The 27,283-nt window shown below is 35.7% G+C and overlaps 2 protein-coding genes across 2 annotated transcripts in view; one reads left to right on the forward strand and one right to left on the reverse strand.

Moving 5' to 3' along the window:
• The first annotated feature begins 305 nt into the window (after positions 1-305).
• map7a (microtubule-associated protein 7a) lies at positions 306-10,626 on the forward strand. The gene is made up of 15 exons (XM_073827561.1): positions 306-333; positions 584-697; positions 1,735-1,809; positions 1,900-2,063; positions 3,314-3,419; positions 3,536-3,649; positions 3,836-3,984; positions 4,093-4,214; positions 5,165-5,349; positions 5,514-5,661; positions 5,866-6,040; positions 6,347-6,448; positions 7,488-7,538; positions 7,611-7,803; positions 9,221-10,626. The coding sequence occupies exons 1-15, from the start codon at positions 306-308 to the stop codon at positions 9,352-9,354; spliced, it is 1,860 nt and encodes a 619-aa protein (XP_073683662.1). The 3' UTR covers positions 9,355-10,626.
• A 4,829-nt stretch (positions 10,627-15,455) lies between these two features.
• The window catches only part of LOC141295690 (uncharacterized), a 36,914-nt gene continuing 25,086 nt past the window's right edge, over positions 15,456-27,283 (reverse strand). The window contains exons 3-13 of the mRNA XM_073826948.1: positions 26,594-26,689; positions 26,421-26,504; positions 26,232-26,324; positions 24,540-24,733; positions 24,254-24,447; positions 23,288-23,370; positions 21,236-23,203; positions 20,081-20,244; positions 19,608-19,686; positions 18,139-18,197; positions 15,456-15,629 (exon numbers count right to left, since the gene is read on the reverse strand). Coding sequence (XP_073683049.1) covers positions 15,464-15,629; positions 18,139-18,197; positions 19,608-19,686; positions 20,081-20,244; positions 21,236-23,203; positions 23,288-23,370; positions 24,254-24,447; positions 24,540-24,733; positions 26,232-26,324; positions 26,421-26,504; positions 26,594-26,689 — 3,180 coding nt within the window. The 3' untranslated portion in view covers positions 15,456-15,463. The remainder of the gene's footprint in view (positions 15,630-18,138; positions 18,198-19,607; positions 19,687-20,080; positions 20,245-21,235; positions 23,204-23,287; positions 23,371-24,253; positions 24,448-24,539; positions 24,734-26,231; positions 26,325-26,420; positions 26,505-26,593; positions 26,690-27,283) is intronic.

Consider the following 27,283-nt stretch of genomic DNA (forward strand, 5'->3'; position numbering starts at 1 on the left):
AATGGACAGATGGAATTTATACATACATTAAGGTGTAACCTGTCTAAACTAAAAACAAACTTTCAGATTGATGTTTACATTTTTTTTTTTTTTACATTTATATAAATTACCAGTGAAAAGTCTGGACAAAATACAGAATAATTCTGAAGTAAACAAAACAATGATTTCTTTTTTTCAAACGATTTGAATGGCTCTTTGCTAAATAAAAGTATTTGTTTCTTTTAAAAAAGTTAATTACCCCAAACTTACACTTTCAAGGGGGAAACACCCATGAGACAATGGGATTGGTACTTGCCCGAATAACAATGAAACCGATACAAGTGTCACTCAAAGGTTAGAAGTAACATCCTTGTTTGCTTATTTCAAGAATTTGTAAAGACAAAGAGATCAATCATAAAAGACTCCTACTATGCCATGCATTCCCCATTGTCGTAATGTAAATCTTCACACCCCTTACCTTCTAACCTGCCAGTCTGCTTTTCAAACTGGGTTTCAGCAGAATGTTTAAAAACTTTCCCATTTGGGGTCCATTTATCTTTTTTTCTGAGCACCAAGTAAACAGCTTCTCTCTTTTTTTCCCCAGATTCCAGATCTGATGTGAAACCCACAACCCTGGAGCAAACAAGAAAAGCATGTGCTCTGCTGAACATCAAATACGCACAGATGAATATCAACAAACAAAATGAAAATAACACAGGTCTAGGATATCTAATATTTATACGTCAATTCAATTAGCATTTTTCTTTCACAAAGCTGCCATGGATACAATGTCAATAATGATTCTGTCCTTAAAGCGGAGTCTTCGCAGATGCTTTATTCCAACATGCACTATATTGCCAAAAGTATTGGGACACCCCATTCTAATGAACAGGTTTACCTACTATTACTACTACTATTTTTAACATGGGTAAACATCCTAATGTTTAGGCATATAATGATGTTCTAATGTGTTCTTCTAATTTGATAGCAACAGCTTTGACAGGACCCTTTTCTATTCTAACATGAAAGTGCCTCTGTGTATAAAGCAAGGTTCAAAAAGAAATGACTGATTCAGTCAATGTTAAAGAACTTGGCTGGTCTGCAGTAAGCAAAGTCGTAATCTCAGCGGAACACCTCTGGTGTGACTTTAAATGCAGACCTTGAGCCAAAAACTCATCACCAAACACCAATGAGTTGCAACTATGGGTCATTTGACACTTCCAAAACGGCTGCAATGGAGATGAAAATGAAATTTATAAATACATGAATTGTTTCCATCTTAGTTGCCACAGATTTGGAACTGTCTTTTTCTGTTCTAAAGAAGGGGTGTCCCAATGCTTTTGTCCATATAGTGTATGTACAAGTCATTGGTGTTTGGTGATGAGTTTTTGGCTCAAGGTCTGCATTTAAACTCACACCAGAGGTGTTCAGCTGAGATTAGGACTTTGGTTATTCTTCCACACTGACTGAATTCATCATTTCTTTTTTAACCTTGCCCAATACACAAAGGCTTTGTCATGTTAGAATTGAAGAGGGTCCTGTCAAACATGTTGCTGTAAAATTTGAAGCACACAATCACCTAGAATATAATTTTATGCTTAAACATTAAGATTTGTACTCATGGAAATTACTAAAATGGTCAAACCTGTTCATTAGAAGGGGGTGTCCCAATACTTTTGGCAATATAGTGTGTAGTTGGATTTACTGTATTAAGTGCTGCATGTAAAATTTCAGAATGAATATTTTGTACTTTAGAATCAAATGCGCTTAAAGTGGACGAGAGACTGCGATTGGCCCGGGAACGCAGAGAGGCGTACCAAAAACAGCTGGGTATTTTTCTTACTCTGAATATGTAACATCATTACCAGTTGAAAAACAAACAGAAAGCTTTAAGTTTTTCTTGGTGTCCCTGAACTGTAGTGCTGCGCGAACGCAGTTGGCTGGCGAGGCAAGAGCGGGCCAAGCAGTTCTACGAGAAACACCTTGAGGAGCGACGGAAGAAGTTGGAGGAGCAGCGCCAAAGAGAGGAAAGGAGGAGGATGGCGGTCGAGGAGAAACGCAAACAGAAACTCAAAGAAGAAAAAGTAAGTTTGTGGATGAGAAAGATGGCGACTGATGTTTGGTGGGAGAAATTGTTTGTATAGCTTATATATGCTATAAGTGAAGAGTTTGGACATTACAGGGGGAAAAAAAAAAAAATCAATAAAAGTCAATAGAAATCATCAGAATGGACAGACGAATGGAATTTTTATACATAAATTGAAGTGCAATCTGTCTACAAACTTAAAGACAAGTGTTTTAAAGATTATGAGAATTTTTTAAACATTTATATAAACTACCAGTTAACGTTTGGACACGTTACAGAATAATTTTAAAGTTAAAAAAAAAAAAAAAAAAAAAAATATTATATATATATATATATATATATATATATATATAAATAAATAAATAAATAAAACAGAATAATTTAAATATTTTAATATAAATATTTTCTAAACTAAAGTTTAATTTTCATTTTTTAAAGTTTTGAGTTTATACACTACCAGTCAAAAGTTTTTGAACAGTAAGATTTCAGAAGTTTCTTCTGCTCACCAAGCCTGCATTTATTTGATGTAAAGTACAGCAAAACAGTAAAATGTTAAAATATTTTTACTATTTAAAATAACTACTTTCTATTTGAATACTTTAAAATATAATTTATTCCTGTGATCAAAGCTAAATTTTCAGCATTTTATTAGGTCTTAGGAGATAATAGAAATTTATCAAGGATGCTTTAAATTGATCAAAAGTGATGATAAAGCCATTTATAGTGTTACAAAAGAATCAGATTTCCATTTCAGATAAATGCTGTTCTTCTGAACTTTCTTTTTATCAAGAAACCTGAAAAAAAAATATACTCATCAACATAAATGTTTTTTTGAGCAGCAAATCAGAATATTAAACTGATTTCTGAAGGATAATGTGACTGGATTAATGATCCAAAAAAATAGCTTTTAAATCACAGGAATAAATTACATTTAAAATATAATCAAATAGATAACAGTTATTTTAAGCAGTAAAAATACCTTGAAATTTTAATTTGAATACATAAATGTAACTAATTTAAAGCATAAAGCTTGAGATCAAAAGGTTTTCAGAATCATGAGGAACAAATTCAGTCAAATGCATCCAGATTTTTGACTGGTAGTGTAAACCATCTGTTTGTGTGGGTTTGATAAACACTGTATTACTGACTGCAGCAACGGCGATGAAAATTTGATGTGGAGATTTCGTAACCATTATTAAAAACATACAGAGCATTGGATGATGGGAGTGTTTTCATCTCTTGTTTTAGGAGCGTTATGAGTTTGTGGTGAAGAAGACAATGGAGAAAATTCAGAAGGTCAAACAGAAACCTGGCCACTGCTCACGAAAGGTCACCAAGAACGAAAACAATAATGGTGAATATTTCATTGCAATAACTAGCACTAAAACCCTCTTCTAGGCTTGCATCTATTTTTCCAACTCCCTTTCTTGCCACTTCCTGCAAGCCTCTTTGCTTTCTGCTCTCCTCTAGCTAAACGCCGCTGTCTTAGTCAATGGGAGATTGACCTTGTCCGTCGTCTTCAGACTCCTACCGTCTCTTATCTAGCCCGAAGCAGAAGCGCTGTGTGTCTGTCACGAGACACAGGTATCACTTCGAACTGAGGAATTGCAGCTTTCATTCAGTCATTTAAAGAAAAAAACTAAAAGTCTGCAGCTGGGTGTAAAATATCAGCTTCCTGATTTCTTCTTCTTCTCTTCTTCGCATTCTCATTGCTTCAACCTATATCTGTGTACTCATTCATCCTCATTGATTCACCTCATACGTCTTCAGCTGTTCATATTTGTCGTCGTTCAGCCTCATGTCATACCATGAACTCCAGCACCAAACGAAAGCCCCAGGTGCACAGTGTGAAAATGCAAAACAGGCCTGCAAGCGCAAGTCCAAGTGTTCCCATCCGCAGAATCACCAAAAGAGAGCTGGTGAGAGAGTTCACATTCATATTTAAACTGTTTGTGTAAATATAAAAATAAATGTTACTTTGTAAAAAAAAACACATGCAGTATGTTGTGAGACAAAAAATATTTCAGGTGGCAAAAGGTGATTCTGAGGGACAGGATTTGAAAAAGCCACAACTACAAACAACAACAAATGAAATCAAGCCCAAACAGGACACAAACCCACCAGAGAATTCTGTCCTCCCAACATCATGGTATGGCAATTTCTGTTTTATATCATTGCTGTCTAGGAGAAACAATATCAAAGCTGTAATGATGGCTGGAATTTTTAGGTTTATACAGTTGAAGTCAAAAGTTTACATACACCTTGCAGAATCTGCAAAATGTTAATGATTTTACCAAAATTAGAGGAATCATACAAAAATGCATGTTATTTTTATTTAGTGCTGACCTGAGTTGAATTTATAAAAATGACCCCTTTCAAAAGTTTACATACACTTTGTTTTTAATACTGTGTTGTTACCTGAATGATCTGTGTTTTTTCGTACCCGCTGTTCTTCAGAAAATCCTGTAGATCCCACAAATTCTTTAGAATTTTCAGCATTTGTGTATTTGAACCCTTTTTAACAATGACTGTATGATTTTGAGATCAATCTTTTCATGCTGAGGACAACTGAGGGACTCATATGGAACTATTACAGAAGGTTCAAACATTCACTGATGCTCCAGAAGGAAAAACAATGTATTAAGAGCAGGGGGTGTAAACTTTTGAACAGAATGAGGATGTGTACATTTTCTATTTCTTATTTTGCCTGAAGCTTTTGAAGCCATAAGTGAGCGTTTGAACCTTCTGTAATAGAGTATATGAGTCCCTCAGTTGTCCTCAGTGTGAACAGATGGATCTCAAAATCTACAGTCATTGTTGGAAAGGGTTCAAATACACAAAAATGCTGAAAAACCACAGGATTTGTGGGACCTGAAGGATTTTTTTCTGAAGAACAGCAGGCGGTTTAACTGTTCACGACAAATAAGGGACTCATGAACAACTATCACTAAATAAAACAAAACAAAACAAACAGCTGTGGATCATTCAGGTAACATACAGCTTTAAAGAGGTCTAACTTGTGGTAAACCTTCCCTACACTCTTGAAATTATAATGCTGGTCATTTTGACCCGTTCTCTCTTTCTTTATCCATTTCCAAGGCTGCAGAACAGATCACATGTCAGACAAGCCACACTTAAACAAGATAGTTTGCCTCCACTGCCAGAAGAGGTGGATCTAGAATCTGAGGAAACACTTGCTCAGTGTCTGCAAGATAACCAACTTCAGTCAAATCCAGCTACTAATGGGCCTCCGAATCCACCAGCAGGCTCTCAGATTTGTAATGGTTAGTGAAAGACTTAATCAGATGCATTTTCTAATGATATATACTGTAAAAACACTACACACACACACACACACACACACACACACACACACACACACACACACACACACACACACACAAACACAACACACACAACACACACTTTTTTTTTTCTTTAATTTTAGGACCATGTCAGATCGGTCAAGTCAAACTTACTGCTTGGACAACAGACCCTGAAGAGGCCACTCGCCTGCTGACTGAGAAAAGGAGACAAGCCCGACTCCAGAGAGAGAAGGAGATAGAAGAACGCAGACTGAAAGAGGAGATAGAGAGGTTTTTATTTTTTTTTTAATTACCTTGCCTCAATCAGTCAAAGTCCTCTTTGTGTCTTGTTGTTTTACAACTGCTTTTGATTATCAATGCTAAATTGTGTTTGTAAAATGAAAAGAACTTGTTACTGAACAGATATTCTTAAAATTCTGTATTTGAATAAATTAATTAGGCACCTAACTGAGATTGTGTGGCTCATCTTTGCAGAAAGAGCAGAGAGGAACTGGTTCGTCGGAGAGCTGAAGAACAAGCCAGACAGGAAGCAGAGGCCCTAAGACTGGAGGAGGAGGAGAAGAGGAAGAGAGAGGAAGAAGAGCAACTGAAGGCTGAAGAGGAAAATGCTCACAGACAGAAAGAGGAGGAAAACAGGCTTCAACAGCAGGTATTACAAGTTTTGGATGTTTAAATCATGTTTACCAACCCAGTTTAATATATTAAAACAATTAAGTACACCATTTAAACGTGTAACTGAAAAGTGAACAAATTTTGAGCTGGAGTTTGACTAATGGGGAAGTGAAAGTCCAAAAAATACACACATCAGGCTTTAAATACAGTGATTCCTGTGCTCCTCTCACATTATCATCTTGCATGTCTTCAGACCATTTACTTGTTCCCCTTAAATAAAGCTAGATTCATTTATTAAATGGATGATTGGAAATAATAAAACATTTCTATAATGCATTCTCAGAGAGAGCTAGAGGCTCGTCAGAGGGTGCTGGCAGAGCAGCAGAGGCTGGAAAGAGAGAGTCGTTTCCAGAAAGAGGAGGCCGAACGCCAAGAAAGAAAAAAGGTACTTAGAAACACATTCACTTTCACATGTGTATACAACATTAATACCATTCTGAATATTGCGAGTTTGGGGTCCGTCTTTCTTTCTTTCTTAATACACCCTGTGTATTAAGAATTGTATGGCTTAATATAATGTAAATGATGTCTCTTACTGAAAATATTAAAGTTTTACGTTATTTAAAAAAAATCCACATCGTTTTATACAAATTTTGGACTATGGGAGCGGCATTCCTTCAATTGCGTAAAACGGTCGCTCTCAGTAAGCTACTGCCGCTACCTGTTGCTATTTTTACCACAACACAACTCAGGAAATAAAATACTGATACGATGACCACAACTACTGAAAGAGTTTAAAGAGGCTTAAACCAAATAGATTTTTCCCCACAAGGAGTCTAAACGTCCCCAGATATTGAGTTATTTCCATGCTAAGAAACTCAGGATGGCATCTAGCATTTCTTGTCTCTGCAAATTTGTAAGCTCTTTTAGTGGCTGTGCTCTACTAAAAGTCTCAAAGGCATCAGGGCTCAAGTGGAGAGAACAAAGACGCAGGTCTTAAGGAAGTTAACGATCTTCCCATTCTTTTCGCCTCTTCCTTTTACTAGGAAAGCAGTAAAGATTTGCATAGTTTCTCTTGTTGCCCTTCGACTAATAAATTACATCCAAAAGCCGTATCATATATTTTATTTTCTGAGTTGCGTATACAGAGTTGTGTTATGTTAAAAATAGCAACAGATAGCGCCAGTAGCTCACTGAGAGCAACCATTTTACATAATTGAAATAATGCCGCCCCCATAGTCTAAAATGTATGAAACGATGAGATTCAAGATTTTTTAAATAGGTTTTCTTCGACATATTTCAGTAAAAGTCATGATTTACATTATATTAAGTCGTAAGTCTTAATAGCCAGGGTTCCCTTTAAAAAGCATTACTGCTTTTACTGTATTTTCATCAAATAAATGCAGCCTTTGTGAGCCTTCTTTTAAAAACATAAATCTTACCGACCCTAATGTGTATTGTGCTTTGTGCAATTTTTCAATCAGCGCCTGGAGGAAATCATGAAAAGAACAAGACAGACAGACTCTGACAACAAGGTAAGACTATCACTGGCAGGAGCTTTGTTTATGCCCCATCTAGAGGCTCTGCTCACTTTTTGTCCCCTTTAGAAAACTGCATCAGTGAAGGACAACTTGCCTTGTGAGAACGCGAAGGCTCTAATCAGGCTACCAGGTCCAGGAAATACGCCAAAGCTGGAGCTGAGGGACGAGGAGGATATGCTTCCTACTGTGGCCTTCAAGGAGCGACGGTCCTTCCGCAGTCTTTCTGGCCTGGATGAGATACAAGCCCATCAGCAAACTGGTATGTGAATGCCTTCATCTGACTTTACGTAAATCTGCATGTAAATCTAACATAAATTAATGTATTATGTTAATATTACATAACTCAAGTTTAAATCTTATTATTCAAGGATTATATCAAATATTAGGCAAGGATGGTGATTAAAAACTAGTTTATTTAAATACTTGGCATAGTATACTATTGAATGCAATACATCTGTTTTTATATTATAAATACAGTTTTAGTCAAAGGTTTACATACACCTTGCAGAATCTGCAAAATGTTAATTGCTTTACCAAAATAAGAGGGTCATACAAAATGCATGTTATTTTTTATTTAGTACGGACCGGAGTTGAATTTATAAAAATGACCCCTTTCAAAAGTTTACATACACTTTGTTTTTAATACTGTGTTGTTACCTGAATGATCCACAACTAAGTTTTTTTTTTTTTAGTTTTTTTTGTTTAGTGATATTTGTTCAGGAGTCCCTTGTTAGTCCTGAACAGTTCAACTGCCCAGTTTTTCTTTATTAGTCCTTCAGGTCCCACAAATTCTTTGGTTTTTCAGCATTTGTGTGTATTGAACCCTTTTCAACAATGACTGTATGATTTTGAGATGGATCTTTTCACACTGAGGACAACTGAGGGACTCATATGCAACTATTACAGAACGTTTAAACACTCACTGATGCTTCAGAAGGAAAAACGATGCATCAAGAGCCAGAACAGAACATGCAAGTATCTTCCGAAGCTTCTGAAGGGTACAGTACTGAATTAAAAATATGGTATTTAGGCAAAAAAAGAACAATGTACACATTTTCATTGTTCAAAAGTTTACACCCCTGGCTCTTAATGCATTGTTTTTTCTTCTGAAGCATTAGTCAGCGTTTGGACCTTCTGTAATAGTTGCATATGAGTGCCTTAGTTGTCCTCAGTGCGAAAAGATGGATCTCAAAATCATACAGTGATTGTTGGAAAGGGTCAAAATACACAAATGCTGAAAAACCAAAGAATTTGTGGGACCTGAAGGATTTTTCTGAAGCATAGCGGGCAGTTTAACTTCAGGACAAACAAGGGACTCATGAACTACTATTACTAAACAAAAAAATAAAAACAGCTGTGGATCATTCAGGTAACAACACAGTATTAAGAATCAAGTGTATGTAAACTTTTGAACATGAATCATTTTTATAAATTCAACTATTATTTTCTCTTATGGACTATATGTTAACATCCTTTATGTGAAATATCTTACTCAGGTCAGTACTAAATAAAAAACATGCATTTTGTATGATCCCTCTTATTTTGGTAAAATAATTCACATTTTGCAGATTCTGCAAGGTGTATGTAAACTTTTGACTTCTGATTTAAGTAAATTCAAAATTGAAATTTGTTATGCAGTTGGTATACAAAACGTTAACGTTTCCTTTGCTTTAGAGGTTATTTAACCCACGGACCTGTCACACGACGCCAAGACCGTCAGAGAAACTTCAGCAAGCTTGTCTTTCTGAAAACACAAGAAAAACATATGCACTTGATTTCCCTGCACTTTAATAAACCTGTAGTTGAATAGTCACACTTCCTTCTACACATTACAGTTCTCTACTGCCCAATTAAAATATCTGAATTACAGCTTGATTTGCTAGTGACATCATGCATCGCTCAGTAGTCAGATAACCTTGGGTATGTGCTAAGATTCTCATAATAATAATAATAATAATAATAGTAATAATACTTGAATAATACTTAATGACTTAAAGATAGACTACCCACCAAATAAAACTTGAATGCTTTCTTTTAACATTTCTAAGCTTTAATTTCATCATGTTTTATACTTTAGCCTTTATGTTTATGGTGTTATGAAGAGAAATGCTTTGAGCAGTGATGTAATAGTCTTTTGGATTTATCAGCCTTTTTCACAAATATACACACGTAAACAGTAATTCACCTGCACAAATGCATACTGTATAGTGTACACACTATAGTTTAAAAGTTTGGGGTCAGTATGATATTTTTGTTTTTACTAATTAATACTTTTATTCAGCAAGATGCATTAAAATGATCAAAAGTGACAGATTTTAGATTTTTACAAAAATAATATTTTCTAATCAATGGATCCTAAAAAAATGTTTTACAGTTGCCACAAAAATATAAGCAGCACAACTATTTCCAAAATTCATAATAATAAGCTTCTTGAGCACCAAATCAACATATTAAAATGATTTCTGACTGGAATAATGGCTGCTTTGCAATCACAGAGATGAACTGCATTGTAAAATATATATTTAAATTTAATTGTATTAATAATTTCACAATATCACTTTTTTTTTAAAATCAAATACATGCAGGTTTGATGAGCATAAGAAACAAAATCGTACAAACCCCAAACTTTTGAATAATAATATCTGTGTATTTATTTATAACCAGGTATCTGTGATAGAAACCATTCACGTAATGAAGGATCTCTTTTTGCAATGCCGCTGTTTTGATTCATGAGGGTACACATGTATACAGAGGTCATTTTCCATCTGTCCTTATTGCTCACCAGTGCTTTTGCATCACAGTATTACACCAGACAGTTGAGCTCATGAATTTCCACAGTTTCTGTAGCTGGTTTTGCACTGCTGCTATTTAGCTGTTGCTGTTCCAAATAAAAACACCCAACTCTTTTTTCATAAATGAAAATTTATGATTATTACGTGCTCGTCTGCCTTATAAACATTACTATAGTGTGCCGGTACCTGCTGACCTTGTGCAATGATAGAGGCTTATGCAAATATGGTGTAAAGATGTAAACAGTTGAATTCATTTTTTATTGGTGTAAGTAAATAAGCTTCAAAAAACAGATTGTGGTTTGTGTTTTTTTTTTTTTTACCTTACCACAGTCTAGTAAAACACTCTTTAAAAGGAATAAGCATTGCATTTCCCACTGAGGTTTTGCATTTGCCGAAATGATCTGAGAACTGAATGTTCTTGTATGTTTGGTAAATGGGCTGCCAGTTTGGCAAATGGTGACACAAACCTCAGATGAGAAGAATCCTGGAGAACTAGAACAAGTCTACCAGAAAAGGACATGCAGTTCAGTACTCGTAATTGATGCCTACAAAAGTTTGAGACAAGAATGCATGTTTGGAGCTTTATAAATAACTGTTTTTCTGAGTTTCTTATAGGTTCTGCAGTGCTTACAATAACATAATATATATATATATATATAAACATTATCGAGTGTTTTCAGGACACATCATTAATCGGCCATATTGGTGGCACTGAATGTAAACAATGCCACTGAACCAAATGGAACGCACATATTTATATTTAATCATACTGATTATTCCTGCTGAAAATGTTCAATTATTGTCATGTTTTGGGCAGTACTAATCGGTCAGACAGGGAAACACATTTATAGACTGACAAAATTATAACAAACCACATAGAGGAGTGCAAAAAACTGTCTGAGAAACAAAAGGCGTTTGTGGTTGGCCAAACTGAACCAGGATATTCAGGGCAAGAATCTTGAAAACATTTGTGTTTGTTGTTGGCCAAACTGAACCAGGATTTCCAGGGCAAGAACCGTGAAAACATTAGTGTTTGTTCTTATCATTTCTGGTCAGGTAGGTGAAATATTAGGCTAATATCTTAATACTGCTTGTACGTATTTTTACCACCTATTAAATGACTTTTAAATAATATTTTGAATAATATTCAAATCTTCTAATACAATTAACTTAATATAAATTATACAGATAATGCAAAAAAATGTGACCTGTTGTATAATGTTAGTGGTTATTTATAGATAAGACGATTCACTGACAGGCCAAAATGCCTAATTTAAAGCTGTATGTCATGTTAGGTTAATTTCATGTTAGATAATAATTTATCTAACATATCTACTCATCCAAAAAGATAGGATTTGTGTCTCTAATGCTTAAAAAAACTAAACGGGACAACAAATTGTACTCTATTCCTGAAAAGTACCACATGCGGCCATAACAGACAGTGAACCTCGAGGGGGTTGAATTTTGCAGCACTTACCAGATTTTGAAGGATTAAAGGGAGTTTGAACAACATTTGGTTGGATCATCCCAGCAAAATCGCATCAGATGACACAAAGGCATCGCTATTTGAAGACAACAAATTTAGGCTAATTGCTTCACCTGTCCACAGCTGCTGCTTGACTGTCAGTGAGTCGACCAACTGTGAGGTGTAAATTATCATGTCACGAATATTGGTTTAAGATGAACATGAAGTATGGAAAATTAATTTTTCTGTGCTTAGTCAGAAGTTGTATGTGTTAATATCTAGCTTTATTAAACTGAGGTGCGTCGACGGCCTGATTTGCTCGACGTGGACAGAACAGATATAAACAACGTAGATGTTCGAGTGGACCAGCAAGTGGCGCTACAAGCAAATAAAAGATTAAAAAAAAACATTTCAGGTGACTAGTAAGATTTACTCACTCTGTTGCCTAATTTGTGACCCTGTACCCCAAAACCAGTCATAAGGGTCAATATTTAACAAAAAAGAGAGAGATTTATACATCATCTAAAAGCTGAATAAATATTTCCATTGATTTGTGGTTTGTTAGGACAATATTTAGAATATATAGATACAGGTATTTGAAAATCTGGAGTCTGAGGGAGAAGGGCCTGGCTGCTGAGGTCTGTGGGTGCAAAAAAATTAAAATAATGAGAAAATGGCCTTTAAAGTTGTCCAAATTAAGTTCTTAGCAATGCATACTAATCAAAAATTAAGTTTTGATATATTTACGGTGGGAAATTTACAAAATATCTTCATGGAACATGATAATATCCTAATGATTTTTGGCATAAAAAATAAAATCGACCATTTTGACCCATGCAATGTATTTTAGGCTGTTGCTACAAATATAGCTGTGCTACTTAGGACTAGTTTTGTGGTCCAGGGTCACATATTTAAGTCACATTTCCAGCATTTCATACTTAAAACACTATTTGTGTTAATAAGATCTCATTTCTAATATATGCAATATTTCCTTACAGTACTTCAGTTAGTTGAATTTACTTGTAAAACATTAACCCCCGGTTTCACAGGCAAGGCTTAAGCCTAGTCCTAGACTAAAATGTAAGTCTGACCTGTTTCAACTGAAACAAAATTGCACTGATTGATCTTAAAATATATCAGTGCCTTTGTTTTGTCTCAAGATGGACACCAGCAATGTTTTTTTCTAAGCATGTTTATAAAAATTACTTAAATGTCCTAATTGAGCTATGGCCTAATCCTGGCTTAGTCTAAGCCCTGTCTGTGAAACCGGGCCTAAATCTTTCATTTTAAAAATGCAGGCTTACACGTTTTTATGACCTTTAACTATGCTTTTGATATACTTGGTCAAATAAATAAGTAAACATGTTTCAAAACTAAAATTATTTTAAATAATGCATTTATTGAACTGGTTTTGTGCATAATCAATGAACATAAGTAGTCTAAATATTAAAATCAAAATTTTATTCTTGCCTTTTAGCAATAAAAATTATAGATGTGACCCTGGACCACAAAACCCTGTCATAAGGGTCAGTTTTTTAATTGAAATTTATACATCATCTGAATAAATAAGCTTTCCATTGATGTATGGTTTGTTAGGATTGGTCAATATTTGGCCAATATATAACTATTTGAAAATCTGGAATCTGAGTGTGCAAAAAAATTCAAAATATTAAGAAAATCGCCTTTAAAGTTGTCCAAATTAAGTTCTTAACAATGCATATTACTAATCAAAAATTAAGTTTAAATATATTTATGGTAGGAAATTTACAAAACAAATTTATGGAACATGATCTTTGCTTAATATCCCAATGATTTTTGGCAAAAAAGAAAAACATAATTGTATTTTTAGCTATTATTACACATATACCTGTGCTACTTAAGACTTAATGTATGAAATTAAGATCAAATAAAGCACACAGCAGACACGGCGACCAAAGGATATATCATTTATTGCACTCCAGTGCATTTAAACATGAAAATTGAACATTTTCATTACAAAAGCAGGACGTGGATTCACTTGGTGACTTTTCAAAAATGTTAAAGACACAAGTTACTTCCCATACACATTCTCATGCATAACGTTTGGCTTGTTTGCAATTTTGGACATGTTTTGTAGGCTTATAAATTGATCAGGATGCATTAACATTCTGGTTTTGTCCAGAGTTCACTTGAATTTGCTATGATCATGCGACAAGCACTCAGCAGCCGGTGTGCTTGTTCCGTACTGTGGATATTTCAGCTTACAATTTAGGAAAATATAAGAAAAAACTTTTTACAAAATATTACAGGCCCCACAGGCTCAAATTAAATCCTTCGGTTTTGGGATTCATAGCAGTCCAGAGACCTAAAAACCACCACTAACAACTTCAGTGTCCAAAATATTACAAATTCAGTCAATATATTGTATTTATAAATGTGTAAAATGACCAATAAATGTGTTAAGCTTTTGTGTGCTCTTGCATTTTGTAGAATGCATAAAATATATACTGTAAGTGCAGGAGTTATTATTAAAATAATAGGCAAATTCATAATTTGTTCACTGTGTTGGGGAAAGGTTTCAGTAACTGAATCTTTGGCAGTTCTTGTCTTAAGTTTAAAAAAAAAGTGCTGTTGACGTCATAAAAGTGTCTCTTAACTTAGAGAGCCCTATGTGATATTTCTTAATATATATATATATATACTATAATACCCTGGCCTCATCTCATAAAAAATGTTAGTGGAATATAATCTAAGTGTGTATTTGTGCTGAAAAGCCTTCATTTTTATTATATAATGCAAAAAATAAAGGGGTGTATCTAACGTGATCACTTTTTAAAAAAGATACATTCAAAATCTTGTAGCATAACAGCTTTAAAGCATACCTAAAACCTTCACTTACTTTATACAAACAGTTGCACAGTCTTACAGATGCTTTGTCTTCATATAGTGTATGCACAAACAACATAAAAGGCCAAAAAGCATGTTCTTCAGAAGCATTATAAATAATCGTGTATGTAATTGTACAGCATGTGCACCTAACGCATCCAAATATTATTTAAAAGTTGACTGAAAACAATAACCCTTCAACCAAAAGAGAAAAACACTTTTTCTTTGTGTGCAGATGTGAAAGGAAATATGAAAGGCAACTAAGCTGATCAATATGGCCAATTTTCCATTCCACTTTTTTTATTTATTCCTTAAAGATCTGGGATCAGAGGTCCTGGTTCATGTTAAAGGGATAGTTCACTCAAAAATACTGTAATAACAAATAAATACATTCTGTCATCATTTACTCACCCTAATGTTTCGATGAACACAAAAAGAAATTTTAGTCAGAATGTCTATCCACCTTATTTTCTCCCAAAGAGTGGGCGCAGCCATTTGTAAATTTTATGGGTATGGCTTCCAGTCTCATCCAGCTATTTTTAGCTGTACAAAACAGCTTGTTTTGCTGCTTGATTTTGCAAACTTGTGTGTCTTAATCATACTTTTAATGTATTATCCTAATTATGAACACACTAGTTTGTAAAGGCTAATGAACTGGAAGTCTCACCCATAGGCTTACTTTCACGTTTAACAATAAGGTGGATACTTTAATTTTCATGCGAACTATTCCTTAACAAGAAGGACGTGATCAGAGTCATAGGTGTGAGCGTTAAATGTCTTGTGTGTTAATATTGCAGTCATTCATCTTTGTTGAAGAGGAGTTTAGGAAGTGTCCTTAAGTCAATCTGAGGCAGGACAAAAAGGCAGTACACAAAGAGCCAAGCAGCCAAAAGGATGTAGACAAGGTCAGACAAGGTTGTGTCATATGTGCTTTCTGGACTCGCAGCAGTCTTGCTCTCCGAGCTGTAGCTGTAATAAAACAAAAGAGTGCACAAACTATTAGTCATGTCAAATTAGCATTTTTAATACTGTTGCTTTAAATAAACTGCAGGTTATCCAAGATATAGATAAGTTTGTTTCTTTATCAGAACAGATTTGGAGAAATTTAGCATTACATCACTTGCTCACCAAGTGAATGGGTGCCGTCAGAATGAGTGTCCAAACGGATGATAAAAACCTAACAATAATACACCAGTAATCCACATGGTTCCAGTTTCCAACTAAAATACAAGTCCTCCATCCAAAATATCAAAATCAGAATCAGAAAGAGCTTTATAAGAGCTTTAAATGTGGCTTTCTCCAGTGAAAAAGTCTGAATCAGGAGATTTAGCAGGATTTACTATAAAAAATAATAGGCAAATTCATAATTTGTTCACTGTGTTGGGGACAGGTTTCAGTATCTCTAACTGAATCTTTGGCAGTTCTTGTCTTAAGTTTGAAAAAAGTGCTGTTGACGTCATAAAAGTGTCTCTTAACTTAGAGAGCCCTATGTTATATTTCTTAATATATACAGTCAAGCCCGAAATTATTCATACCCCTGGCTTAAAGTTACTTTTATTCAACCAGCAAGTTTTTTTTGACCGGAAATGACACAGGCTTCTCCCAAAAGATAATAAGACGATGTACAAGAGGCATCATTGTGGGGAAAAAAATATTTCTCAGGTTTTATTTACATTTGAACAAAAAGTGGCATGTCCAAAATTATTCATACCCTTTGCAAACTGTCACAGTCTATGGGAAAATCCAAAGTTCTATACCATTCCAAATAGTCCAAGCTGTTCTAAAGCATCCTAATTACCCTGAAAAATTAGGGTGATAATTTTGAACCATACAATGTATTTTTTTGCTATTGCTACAAATAATACCCGTGCTACTTATGACTTTTTGTGGTCCAGGGTCACATTTAGTCAGTGTCTATTAGCTTTAAGTCTAATTAATATGCTAGAGCCCTCATAAGAGTATCCTTAGCAGAAATATACAGTCTTTACCTTCCAAGAACACAAACCAAAAATATTGATATATCATCTTGCACTGTGGTTTTAATAAGAAATATGTTAACACTAAAGACATAAACGCTTGTCAAACTTAAAATTAAGTCACGTTAATGTTCAGGAAGCATCTTGTCATGTAAAATTACTGTGCAAAAACAGTTTTAGACAAGCATGGGTGAGTCTCAATACACCATTCTTCTGTCCTTCCTAGATTACTGTTGCTGTAAACGGTTTACTCAATTACATCACTGCAGGACTGCCATTGACAACATAAAGCATCATACATTTGAGGATTTAAAATAGCTAAGGGGCGTAAACACAACCCATGCCACACCCCCAAACACACTCCCATCACAGGTACAAAGACGACACCCAGTCTGAACAATACAAACACACGGATTTGAGGCACAAGGTCTAATAAAACAGGGATGGGGGTGTTTGCCCAAGCAGGTTTTAATGTACTGAGTCATTTCAAATTGCTACATTGCAGGATGTAAGGGTGGAAATTGGGATTGACTGTTTCTATAAAACCAGATAATAACAGTAATACCACCAATAACATCACAGGCTGAATCACAGATACAAGTCTTTGTACTGCATTACAATTTTTTTTGGATAACTAAGCAAAAGATTAGTCTAAACCAGTGTTTCTCAACCACTGACAGGTTGTCAGGTGTGCCGTGGAAAATTATCAAAAACTTCCTATCTCTATTATATTTAGTTATTATTATTTTAAATCAGTACTATTGGTCATCATTATATCTGTTTGTGGGTTTCACAAATTTTTAACCAATGAAAAGCATTCAAACAAACTTTGTAATGCTACTGGATCCATAAAACCTTATAACTCCACCCCGGCTCCATTCAGAATGAAGTACGCAGACTTCCCAATGCAAAGGTAAATAAAGAACTCATGTTTGAATAAGTACAGTGTTTTCTTTACGCAAGGAACACTGTTTACAAAGGCTAATGTTTTGTGTGTTTGAAGAGTGGAGAAGAGTCTCAGCATTTGCCTTCTAGTTGTAGCCAGCCAATATACTTTTGTACGTTTTAAATATCCTGTGCATAGCGGTTTATCTTTTATATCATGAGAGTTTGGCCAAATGTATTAAACAACAAGAAAAACTGAGAGTCCATATAGCTACAATAAACTTTATAACCTGTGAATTGATAAAAATGTAATGCGATTAATTTACCGTCTCGGATGCAGCTGTTCTAATGATGGACAAAACACATAACTACGTCACTCGCTCCTCAAAAACCTTGTTAACTCCATTTTCAGAAAATGCTAAGTGCAAGTGTCTGATCATATATAAAGCCAAAATACCAACTCTGACAATGCATTGTTTATTTTTTATCTTTTTTTAGCACTTAGTGGTGTGCCATGGGATTTTTTTACTTATTTTTTCAAAACTGTGCCGTGGCAGAAAAAAGGTTGGGAACACTGTTCTTGAACATTTTGAATATATAGTTTTAGTTACCTTTTATTTACGATGGTACTGTCCACTTTGCTGCGGTCTAAGGCCTTCCCATTTTGTCCCTATTAAAAGGAAAACCACAGATTAGTGAAATCAAAGAACATGTAAATTTATATAGTCCCAGAAAAACAAATGAAGTATGTGGAGACATACACTGCAAGCTGAGATCATTTATATACACTATTGTTTGACAGTTTGGTGTGTTTTTTTTTTTAAGTTTAATTGAAAGAAGTCTTTTATTTGATCAAAAATACAGTAAAACTGTGATATATTATTATAATTTGAAGTAACTGTTTTATATTTTAATATATTTAATTTAATTTATTCCTGTGATGGCAAAGCTGAATTTTTAGCAGCCAAACTTATTTTAAAATGGATTCATCTAAAATGAATATGTTTGTAGTGTCCTATGATCCTTCAGAAAACATTTTAATATACTGATTTGGTGCACAAAAACATTTCTTCTTAATATCGATGTTGAAAACAGATTTTGAGGGACTCATGCAACTATTGCAGACGGTTCAAATGTTCTCTGATGCTTCAGAAGGAAACATGATGCATTAAGGGGGTGACAACTTTTCGAATTTAAATATCAGGGTAAATTTAACTCATTTTGTCTTCTGGGAAACATGTAAGTATATTCTGTAGCTTCTGAAGGGAAGTACTAAGTGAAAAGAATGTGATTAGGCAAAATAAGAAAAAATGTACACATCTTCATTCTGTTCAAAAGTTTTCACCCCCAGTTCTTAATGCATTGTTTTTCTATCTGGAGCATTAGTGAGCGTTTGAACCTTGTGTAATTGTTGCATGTGAGTCCCTCAGCTGTCCTCAGTATGAAAAGATGGATCTTAAAATCATACAGTCATTGTTGGAAAGAGTTCAAATACACAAAAATGCTGAAAAAGCAAAGAATTTGTGGGACCTAAAAGATTTTTCTGAAGAACAGTGAGCAGTTTAACTGTTTAGGACAAACAAATGACTCAAAAACAACTATCACTAAACCAAAAAAAAAAAAAAAAAAAAAAAAAAAACACCTGTGGATCATTCAGGTAACAACACAGTATTAAGAATCAAGTGTATGAAAACTTTTGAGTCATTTTTATAAATTCAACTATTACTTTCTCTTGTACACTATATGTAAACGTCTTTTATGTTATTCAGGTCAGTACTAAATAAAAAAAATACATGCATTTTGTATGATTCCTCTTATTTTGGTAAAATAATTAATATTTTGCAGATTCTACAAGGTGTATGTAAACTTTTGACCTTTGCCAGTTTATGCCTATGTGGTTGCTTAGGTGTTCTATTGTAAAGCAGATTGCTGTGGTTTCTAGTGTTTTCTGGGTCTTATTTACTGTCAGAAGTCAAAACAGCCCACCCAAGAGTCTCTCTATATAATATTCTTGCCCCTAGATACAGATCCTTTAAAGTCTACGCATTTGTCAGTAATAATACCTTTTGCATTAACAAACCTTTGATTCAGTGATGTCAGTGACCTTTCGCAAGTGTATAGTAGTCAAAGGTTGGCTTGCATCCATCACAGCTCCTTCCCTATTAAGAGAATGACAAATCTGTTATGGCCGATAAAACACGTTTCATATGCCTCACTGAACTTTAAGAAACCATATATGGAGCTAAGTTACAATTAAGCTAATTTATTCATGACAGATTGAATCCTGGCCAAAAAGCACAGAGTACCAGTAAATTTCATGACTTCAATCAGCTGTAATGAAAAGCTGTGAGATCAAAACATTTGCATCATTCATCTAAAATGGTTATGACCTGTTCACTAAGCACTAACGGTTTCAAAACTAAACATTAAGTACATTTAAGGCAATTTGCAATGGATCTAAGCGGCTCATGAGATCACGTCCTTCAGAAAACAGAATGCTCCCCTGTGGCACAGGCTGAGTATCTGTAGCAGACTCTATTAATAGAGCCATACCTCAGAGCCCCTGTGTTTTCTCTGGCACCGGTGCTGGTCAGGTCTTCATCTGTCTTAATGAGCTCACAATGCTCAGCTGGTGAATCAGGCTCCACAGCGCCCCATTCTCCCGGGTGCCTGTCAAATGGGCTTTGCTCCTGGATATGCGCAGATCCCACTCTATCCTAGATGGACACATGTAAGACCTTGTTCATCTTTGGAACACAAACGAAGACATTTTTGATGAAATCCAACAGTTTTCTGACCCTGTATAGACAGCAATGCAACTGACACATTCAAGGCCTAGAAAGGTAGTAAGGACATCGATAAAACAGTCCATGTGACATCAGTGGTTCAACCATAATGTTACGAAACTACGAGAATACTCTGTGTGCATATAAAACAAAAATAACTTCATTCAACAATTTCTTCTGTTCCGTGTCAGTTTTCGACACACGTTCAGGACAGTACAATGCATGTTGAATATATTGTTAAATAAATGTATTATTTTTGTTTTCTTTGTGCACAAAATGGTTGAACCATCGATGTCCCATGGATTATTTTATCAGTGTCTTTACTACCTTTCTGGGCCTTAAACGTGTCAATTGAGTTGCTGTCTATGCAGAAAGCTCTCGGATTTCATCAAAAATATCTTAATTCGTATTCTGAAGATGAATGAAGGTCTTATGGGTTTGGAATGACATGAGGGTGATTAATTAATGATAAATGATTTTACATTTTCAATATGAATTATACATCACAATCTCAACCACTATCATTTTTAATTTTAGCTTTTTTCCACTCTTATTAAAAGGTCATTTGGAAAAAAAAAGGAGAGCCAAGAAAGTCACACAAAGCACTGTTTGACACTGCAACTGAACCCATCTTTCATAGTTTCTCTCAACTATCAACCTTTCTAGAATCTGCTAGAGAGGAAAATGAATACAGTATTAGTTCCTTTGGCTCTGAATATTTGGGCTATACTCAAAGGACTCAACAGCAACTGTAACAGATCATTAAAGCAAGAATTCACTCTGAGTAATGCACACAAGTGAACTACATTTGGAAAAGGAGGTTGTGACCCTAAAAGAGCTCATATGCTGATACCACTGCTTCTGTTTGTAGGTCACTGTCTTGTTTTCTAGGCCAAAGGAAAAAGTAAGACTGAAAAATAACCTTTCTCGACTTAAATCCCTTGCCATGGTCGTCTGAAGCATCTTCCGTGTCTGTATCCGATTCAGTAAGTGAACGCTTGGGAGGTGCCGGCTGCAGCGGAGTCATGCTGAGGGACAAGCGTAACTCTGCAGGACGTCTTTCAGGGTATCCACGGACACCAATAATAAACCTTGAGTCTTCAGTTTCCTCTTCAATTGGCAGTTCAGTGCTGGACACCTCTAGACGCTGTCTGTTTGGGCTTTGGGACGGTGTAGAGTCGCTTTCTCCAGCATGGATGTTGGTGTCAGAAAGAGACTCCTCAGTAACTGAATTCAGAACAGTGTAGTGGGAGTCCACTACTGATACAGGTCTGTTTTCCTTGGCCCCTCCAGGCTCCATATTGTCTGAAACCTGAGCTTGGCTTTCTCCATTCGTATTGTGGGAAAACTCTGTCCTCCTTATGCCGTCTGACCCACTTTCCAAGTCGCTCTTACCTATAATAAGCAGATCTTCATGAATACCTTTACTCTCTCTTGGCTCATTCTTGAGATCACTTACAGTTCCGTTTAACTCATTGTTCTTTTCCTTTGAATTGTCCTCAAAGTTTCCACCTCCTTCTGATTCACTGAAAAGTCTCGAGTCTGAATTGCAGTCCTTCTCGGTTGAGTTTGAATGGGACAGACAATCGCCCTGTTCGCTCAAGCTCTTGGCCACTGGACCTCCACACATATAACACACTTGATCTTCATCCTCAACTTCTGTTTGGCTCCGATCTGAGATCGGAGGTTCTTCGGGCTCCTCCTCGAATACCACATCCTTCACCTCACTTTCAAAGACAGCTTTTTGTTCCCCATCACAGAGGTCACTGATTTCTGTTTCAGAATGACCATTTGAAAGGATTTTGTCTGGTTCCTCTGTCGGTTCTTCAGGCAGATCAGTGCTCTGTTTAAGATCCTCCTCACTTCCTGATATGGAAACCCTCTCGTATTTTAGAACTGGACATTCGGGCTCATCCTCAAATATGAAAGGCTTCTCCTCAGGTCCATCTGTCAATTCGAGAGCGTCCATCTGCATGGCTTCTGTATTGGAAGACTCAACGTTGTCCTGAAAAGCTTCAGATTCTAGAACTTCACTCACTTCTTCTTCAACAGTGGAAGTGAGTAGACTCTCAACCTCAGGTTGAGATGCCATTTCTTCCTTATTATCCTGAAAGTATCCTGAGTCACTTTCCAAACATGAAGGATCATCAATTGATGGCTTGACTGGTTCTTGGTGCTCCAAAGGATTGGTTTCAATTTGTTCTAAACATTCTGCATCTGATTTATTCCTCATGTCGTCACAGGGCAAATGGTTAGCAGATTGTTCTTCTTTCAGGTCTAAGATGTATTTGTAAGCATCATCCTCCTCAGATGGCGCAGTGGATTTGGCATGTAAACTATCCATGGAGCCAAGGGAGTAGTTTCCCTCATCTATGAAAAGCTCACGGTCTAAATGATTCTCCGGTGTGCTCTCTGGCGAAAATGGTGAACCTAAATCGGAGGTCACTTCAACAGCACCAGCAGTACTGCTCTCGCTTACGGGATCCTCACTGATCTGGTGAGAGTTAGTAGTCTCGCTAAGTACCTCACTCCACGAGTCGGGTGAGTTGACAGCAGAATCCGAGAATGAAGGTTGCGGAGAGCTTGTGGTGGACACCACTGTATCTGTGTTTAAGTCCAAGCTGGGCTTTTCATTTGCAGGACTGGGACTTGAACCCACCGACGATGGTTTTCTCATCCAAGGCTTGTCCTCAGGGGGCTGTGAAAGGACTGGGGATGTGATCTGCTCACGATCTTCAGACACTGAGGAAATGAAGATCTTGGGTGGCGGCCGAACCACGTCTCCCTTGACCATGTAAGACTCCCGTTTCCTCTGTACTCCATTCCGAACAGGAGGTTCGTTCATTCGAACGCCGGCTTTATTTCGCTCCAGAATATCTGACGTGTCATCCTGGAGAAAACAATCAAACAAAGCACATTTAGTTAAGATGTACAAGACTTGAAGTGATGTTGTAATTTGTTTAAAAGTTCCTACCTCCTCAATTCCAGGAAAGTGCTCCAAAAACTGGGACACATAGGTCATTATGGACTGTTCATCAGGGGGATTCAACATCACATCTGAGGAGTTACATCACATCATTTTTAGTTAAACTGTGGAAATGTATTTCAAAGCTATATAACAAATGGAAGGTAGCTGAGATACATTTTGTTACATAAATAATGCCGTGACCCCAAAAGGTATTTGGACACAGCCTCACTTGAATATTGACTATATTTTGCTTGACATAACATAATAACAAGTGTTATTAATTTAACATTTTAATGTATTAATGTTTAGCAAACATGAGGATCATCATAAGCATTTAATCCATTTATTTGAAAAAAAAAAAAAATACAGAAAAGGTAATGTATTATGAAATATAATTGCAATTTAAAATAACAGTTTTCTATTTTAATATATATTTTTTTTACAATCTTCAGTGTCAAATGAACCTTCAGAAATCATTCTAATATGCTGATTTATTAGCAACGCTGGAAACAGTTGTGCTGGTTAATATTTTTTTGGAACCTGTGATAGTTTTTTCAGGATTCTTTGATGAATAAAAAGTTAAAAGAAACAGCATTTATTCAAAACAGAAATCTTTTCTAACAATATAAGTCTTTGTTATCATAGAAATAAATAATAATTTAGAATTATTAGTAATAAATAATTTTTATGCATTTTTAATCAAATAAACACAGCCTTGATGAGCAGAAAAGACATTTTAAAATCTTACTGATCCTAAATTTAAACATGGCAGTGTACATTTATTAAACACATTTACTCGTATGTATGATTAAATGTTAAATTGTAGAAGACAACTTAGTTGTGAGAAAGGTTTTCATCATTTGTTTACAGATGCTACTTGATTTTGATATCTAATGCAATTACATTTATTTTTAAGTGTGACTTCAGTGTACATATATATTTGGGGCCATCATCTAACACTTTGATATTTACCCTCCGGTTCTAGGAGTCTTGGGATGCCAAGACTGTAGTGTGCTGTTCTGAAGGCTTCCTCGATGTTCTCTCTGGATGTTCGGAGCAAAGCCCTCCTCATATCCACCAAACTAGGGTCAATGGACTTAATCACAGCAAGGAAAGCCAGACCACTTGTCCAGCTCTTTCCAAAGTCCTGCACAGCAACTCCATATCTGGAAGAACAAAGCAGCACAGATCCTAAATCGGGCCAGTCCTAATTAAAAAAAATATATAATTTTTAGTTTTCACTAAAATCTTTTTTTACTTTCTAGTACGTCTTTGGACCCATTGGAGAAGGGTCTTGATGACCCTTCCATGACCTCTTGGAGCAATATTGGGCTTCCTCTCATCTGAGGGCGTGCTGGAATGGGAAGTGTCTGAATCGGAGCTGGTGGGTATGGATGACAGGCTGGAGGAGGAAGGGAACTGACTCTTAATGTTCCCTGTGAGTTCCTTGATCTGGAATACAAACAGGTCATTACTGAACAAGTACATGACAAGCATTTACTCAGCGGGGTGGCATTTCCTGTCATGCTGCTAAGTAAACCCTTTGGTCCTATCTTGACACTGACTAGACATCAGTGATAAAAGAGTTGCTCTGTCTCAAAAACAAGATAAGATTAGCGCACATTTGGACACTAATCCACCATTACGTGATTGCCAAAAGATTCAAAAGTTGCTGAAAAAGAAATCGTTGGTCCAATTAGACCTTGATCGTTTCCCACAACCACTTCAAAATCACATACAGTTGAAGTCAAAAGTTTGCATACACCTGTCTGCAAAATGTTAATTATTTTATCAAAATATGAGGAATTATACAAAATGCATGTTCTTTTTTATTTAGTACTCACCTGAATAAGATATTTCACATAAAAGACGCTTAAATATAGTGCACAAGAGAAAATAATAGTTGAGTTTATAAAAAGGACCCTGTTTAAAAGTTTACATACACTTGATTGTCAATACTGTGTTGTTACCTGAATGATTAACAGCTGTTTTTTTGGTTTAGTGATAGTTGTTCACGAGTCCCTTGTTTGTCCTGAACAGTTAAACTGCCTGCTGTTCTTCAGAAAAATCCTTCAGGTCCCACAAATTCTGTGGTTTTTCAGCATTTTTGTGCATTTGAACCCTTTCCAACAATTTCGAGATCCATCTTTTCATGCTCCAGAAGGAAAAATCGATGCATTAAGAGCCAGGGGGTGAAAACTTTTAAACAGAATGAAGAGTTTCTTATTTTTGCCTAGATATCATTTTTTTTTTCATTCAGTACTGCCCTTCAGAAGCTACAGAAGATACATGTTTCGAAGAAGACAAAATAAGTGAAATTTACCCGGCTCTTAATGCATTGTGTTTCCTTCGGAAGCATCAGTGAGCGTTTGAACTTTCTGTAATAGTTGCATATGAGTCCCTCAGTTGTCCTCAGTGTGAAAAGATGGATCTCAAAATCATACAGTCATTGTTGGAAAGGGTTCCAATACACAAAAATGCTGAAAAACAACTAGATTTGTGGGGCCTGAAGGATTTTTCTGAAGAACATCAGGCAGTTTAACTGTTCAGGACAAACAAGGGACTCATGAATAACTATCACTAAACAAAAAACCACAGCTTTAAATCATTCAGTGTTGAGAATCAAGTTTATGTGAACTTTTAAACGGGGAACATTTTTAAAAATTCAACTATTATTTTTACTTGTGGACTATATGTAAACGTCTTTTATGTGGAATATCTTATTCAGGTCAGTACTAAGTAAAAAATAACATGCATTTTATATGATCCCTCTTATTTTGGCAAAAGAATTATCATTTTGCAGATTCTGCAAGGTGTATGTAAATTTTTGACTTTAACCAGGAATGACTCAAGTCACAGTTAATCTATTGATTAACCCAACTAAATCCAATTAGAACCATCAAGATGTAGAAATAAATAAATATGCAGTTAAAAAGCAAGATTACTCTACCTGGAAAAACAGTATGATGTTCCAGATAAGCCCAAGCACAATGGATGAATTGCCATCTGCGATATCTGTTGCATCAATGCTGACTAATTTCACCTATAACCAGAAACAGATTTATCACACTTTCAGGAGAATCATCCAGGGTGTTTTATTTGCTTTTTGTAAGGGTGTGAGACGTCAAACGATACTTACGTTTCTTTCTTCCAGAAATGTCAATACCTTGGCGATGTTATTGAGCCTAAAAATACGATGTGAGGATGGCTTAAAGCCATGCAGCTGGAAAGTCAAAGGTCAGCGTTTTCTTAGTCGTTCATGGGAACAGATGAAGTAATGTGATTCAGAAATTCTGCTGAAATGATTCTTACCAGTTTGCATCCCGAGAGTTCCTCAAGTAGAGCCATCAGAATCTTTCCATCCTGGATATCACGAAACAGATCGCGCACCTCCAAACGAGGGTTGCACTGCACACCAAAAAACACATGCATTTTCAGTATTTAAACTTGCAAATTGTGCATTTTCAATAAATATTAGACTTCAATATAAACTAAAACATTATATTTAAGAAAAAAAAGTGAAAGTGAAATTTTAGACACTAAGACAAAGTTGATACTTAAAACAAAACGGAGAACTCTGAGAAGTAAAGTTTCATTCTGAGTAATTTCATTTACAGTATTTGTGATTTAAAACAAGCCAACACATGTATATGTGTATTGTGAAAAATCTCACTCTTATCTTCAACAATAACATTTCTCAGTATTAAAAGGATATGAAGGGACAACAGTGGAAACTGTAGGGTTAAGGGTGAAATTTTCCACCAAAACAGACCAGACAGAGTGTAATTGTCCAATAGTGGGTCGCAGTTTTGAGAAGAAGCCAAACTCGGGGTCCCAGAATAGAGCGACATTGTGTATGAAAACAAAGGATTCATCGCTGAGTGTTTTCAGTCAGTATTATGAGGCTCTGAAGAATGGCAGCTCTACAATCTATAAGCTGTCTACAACACAAGAAGACCAGCGGAGGGCTGCCAGAGAAAACAAAAGAGCAGGCTTAAACGA

This window comes from Garra rufa, chromosome 21 (genome assembly GCF_049309525.1).
Source record: "Garra rufa chromosome 21, GarRuf1.0, whole genome shotgun sequence".
NCBI classification, from domain to species: Eukaryota; Metazoa; Chordata; class Actinopteri; order Cypriniformes; family Cyprinidae; genus Garra; species Garra rufa.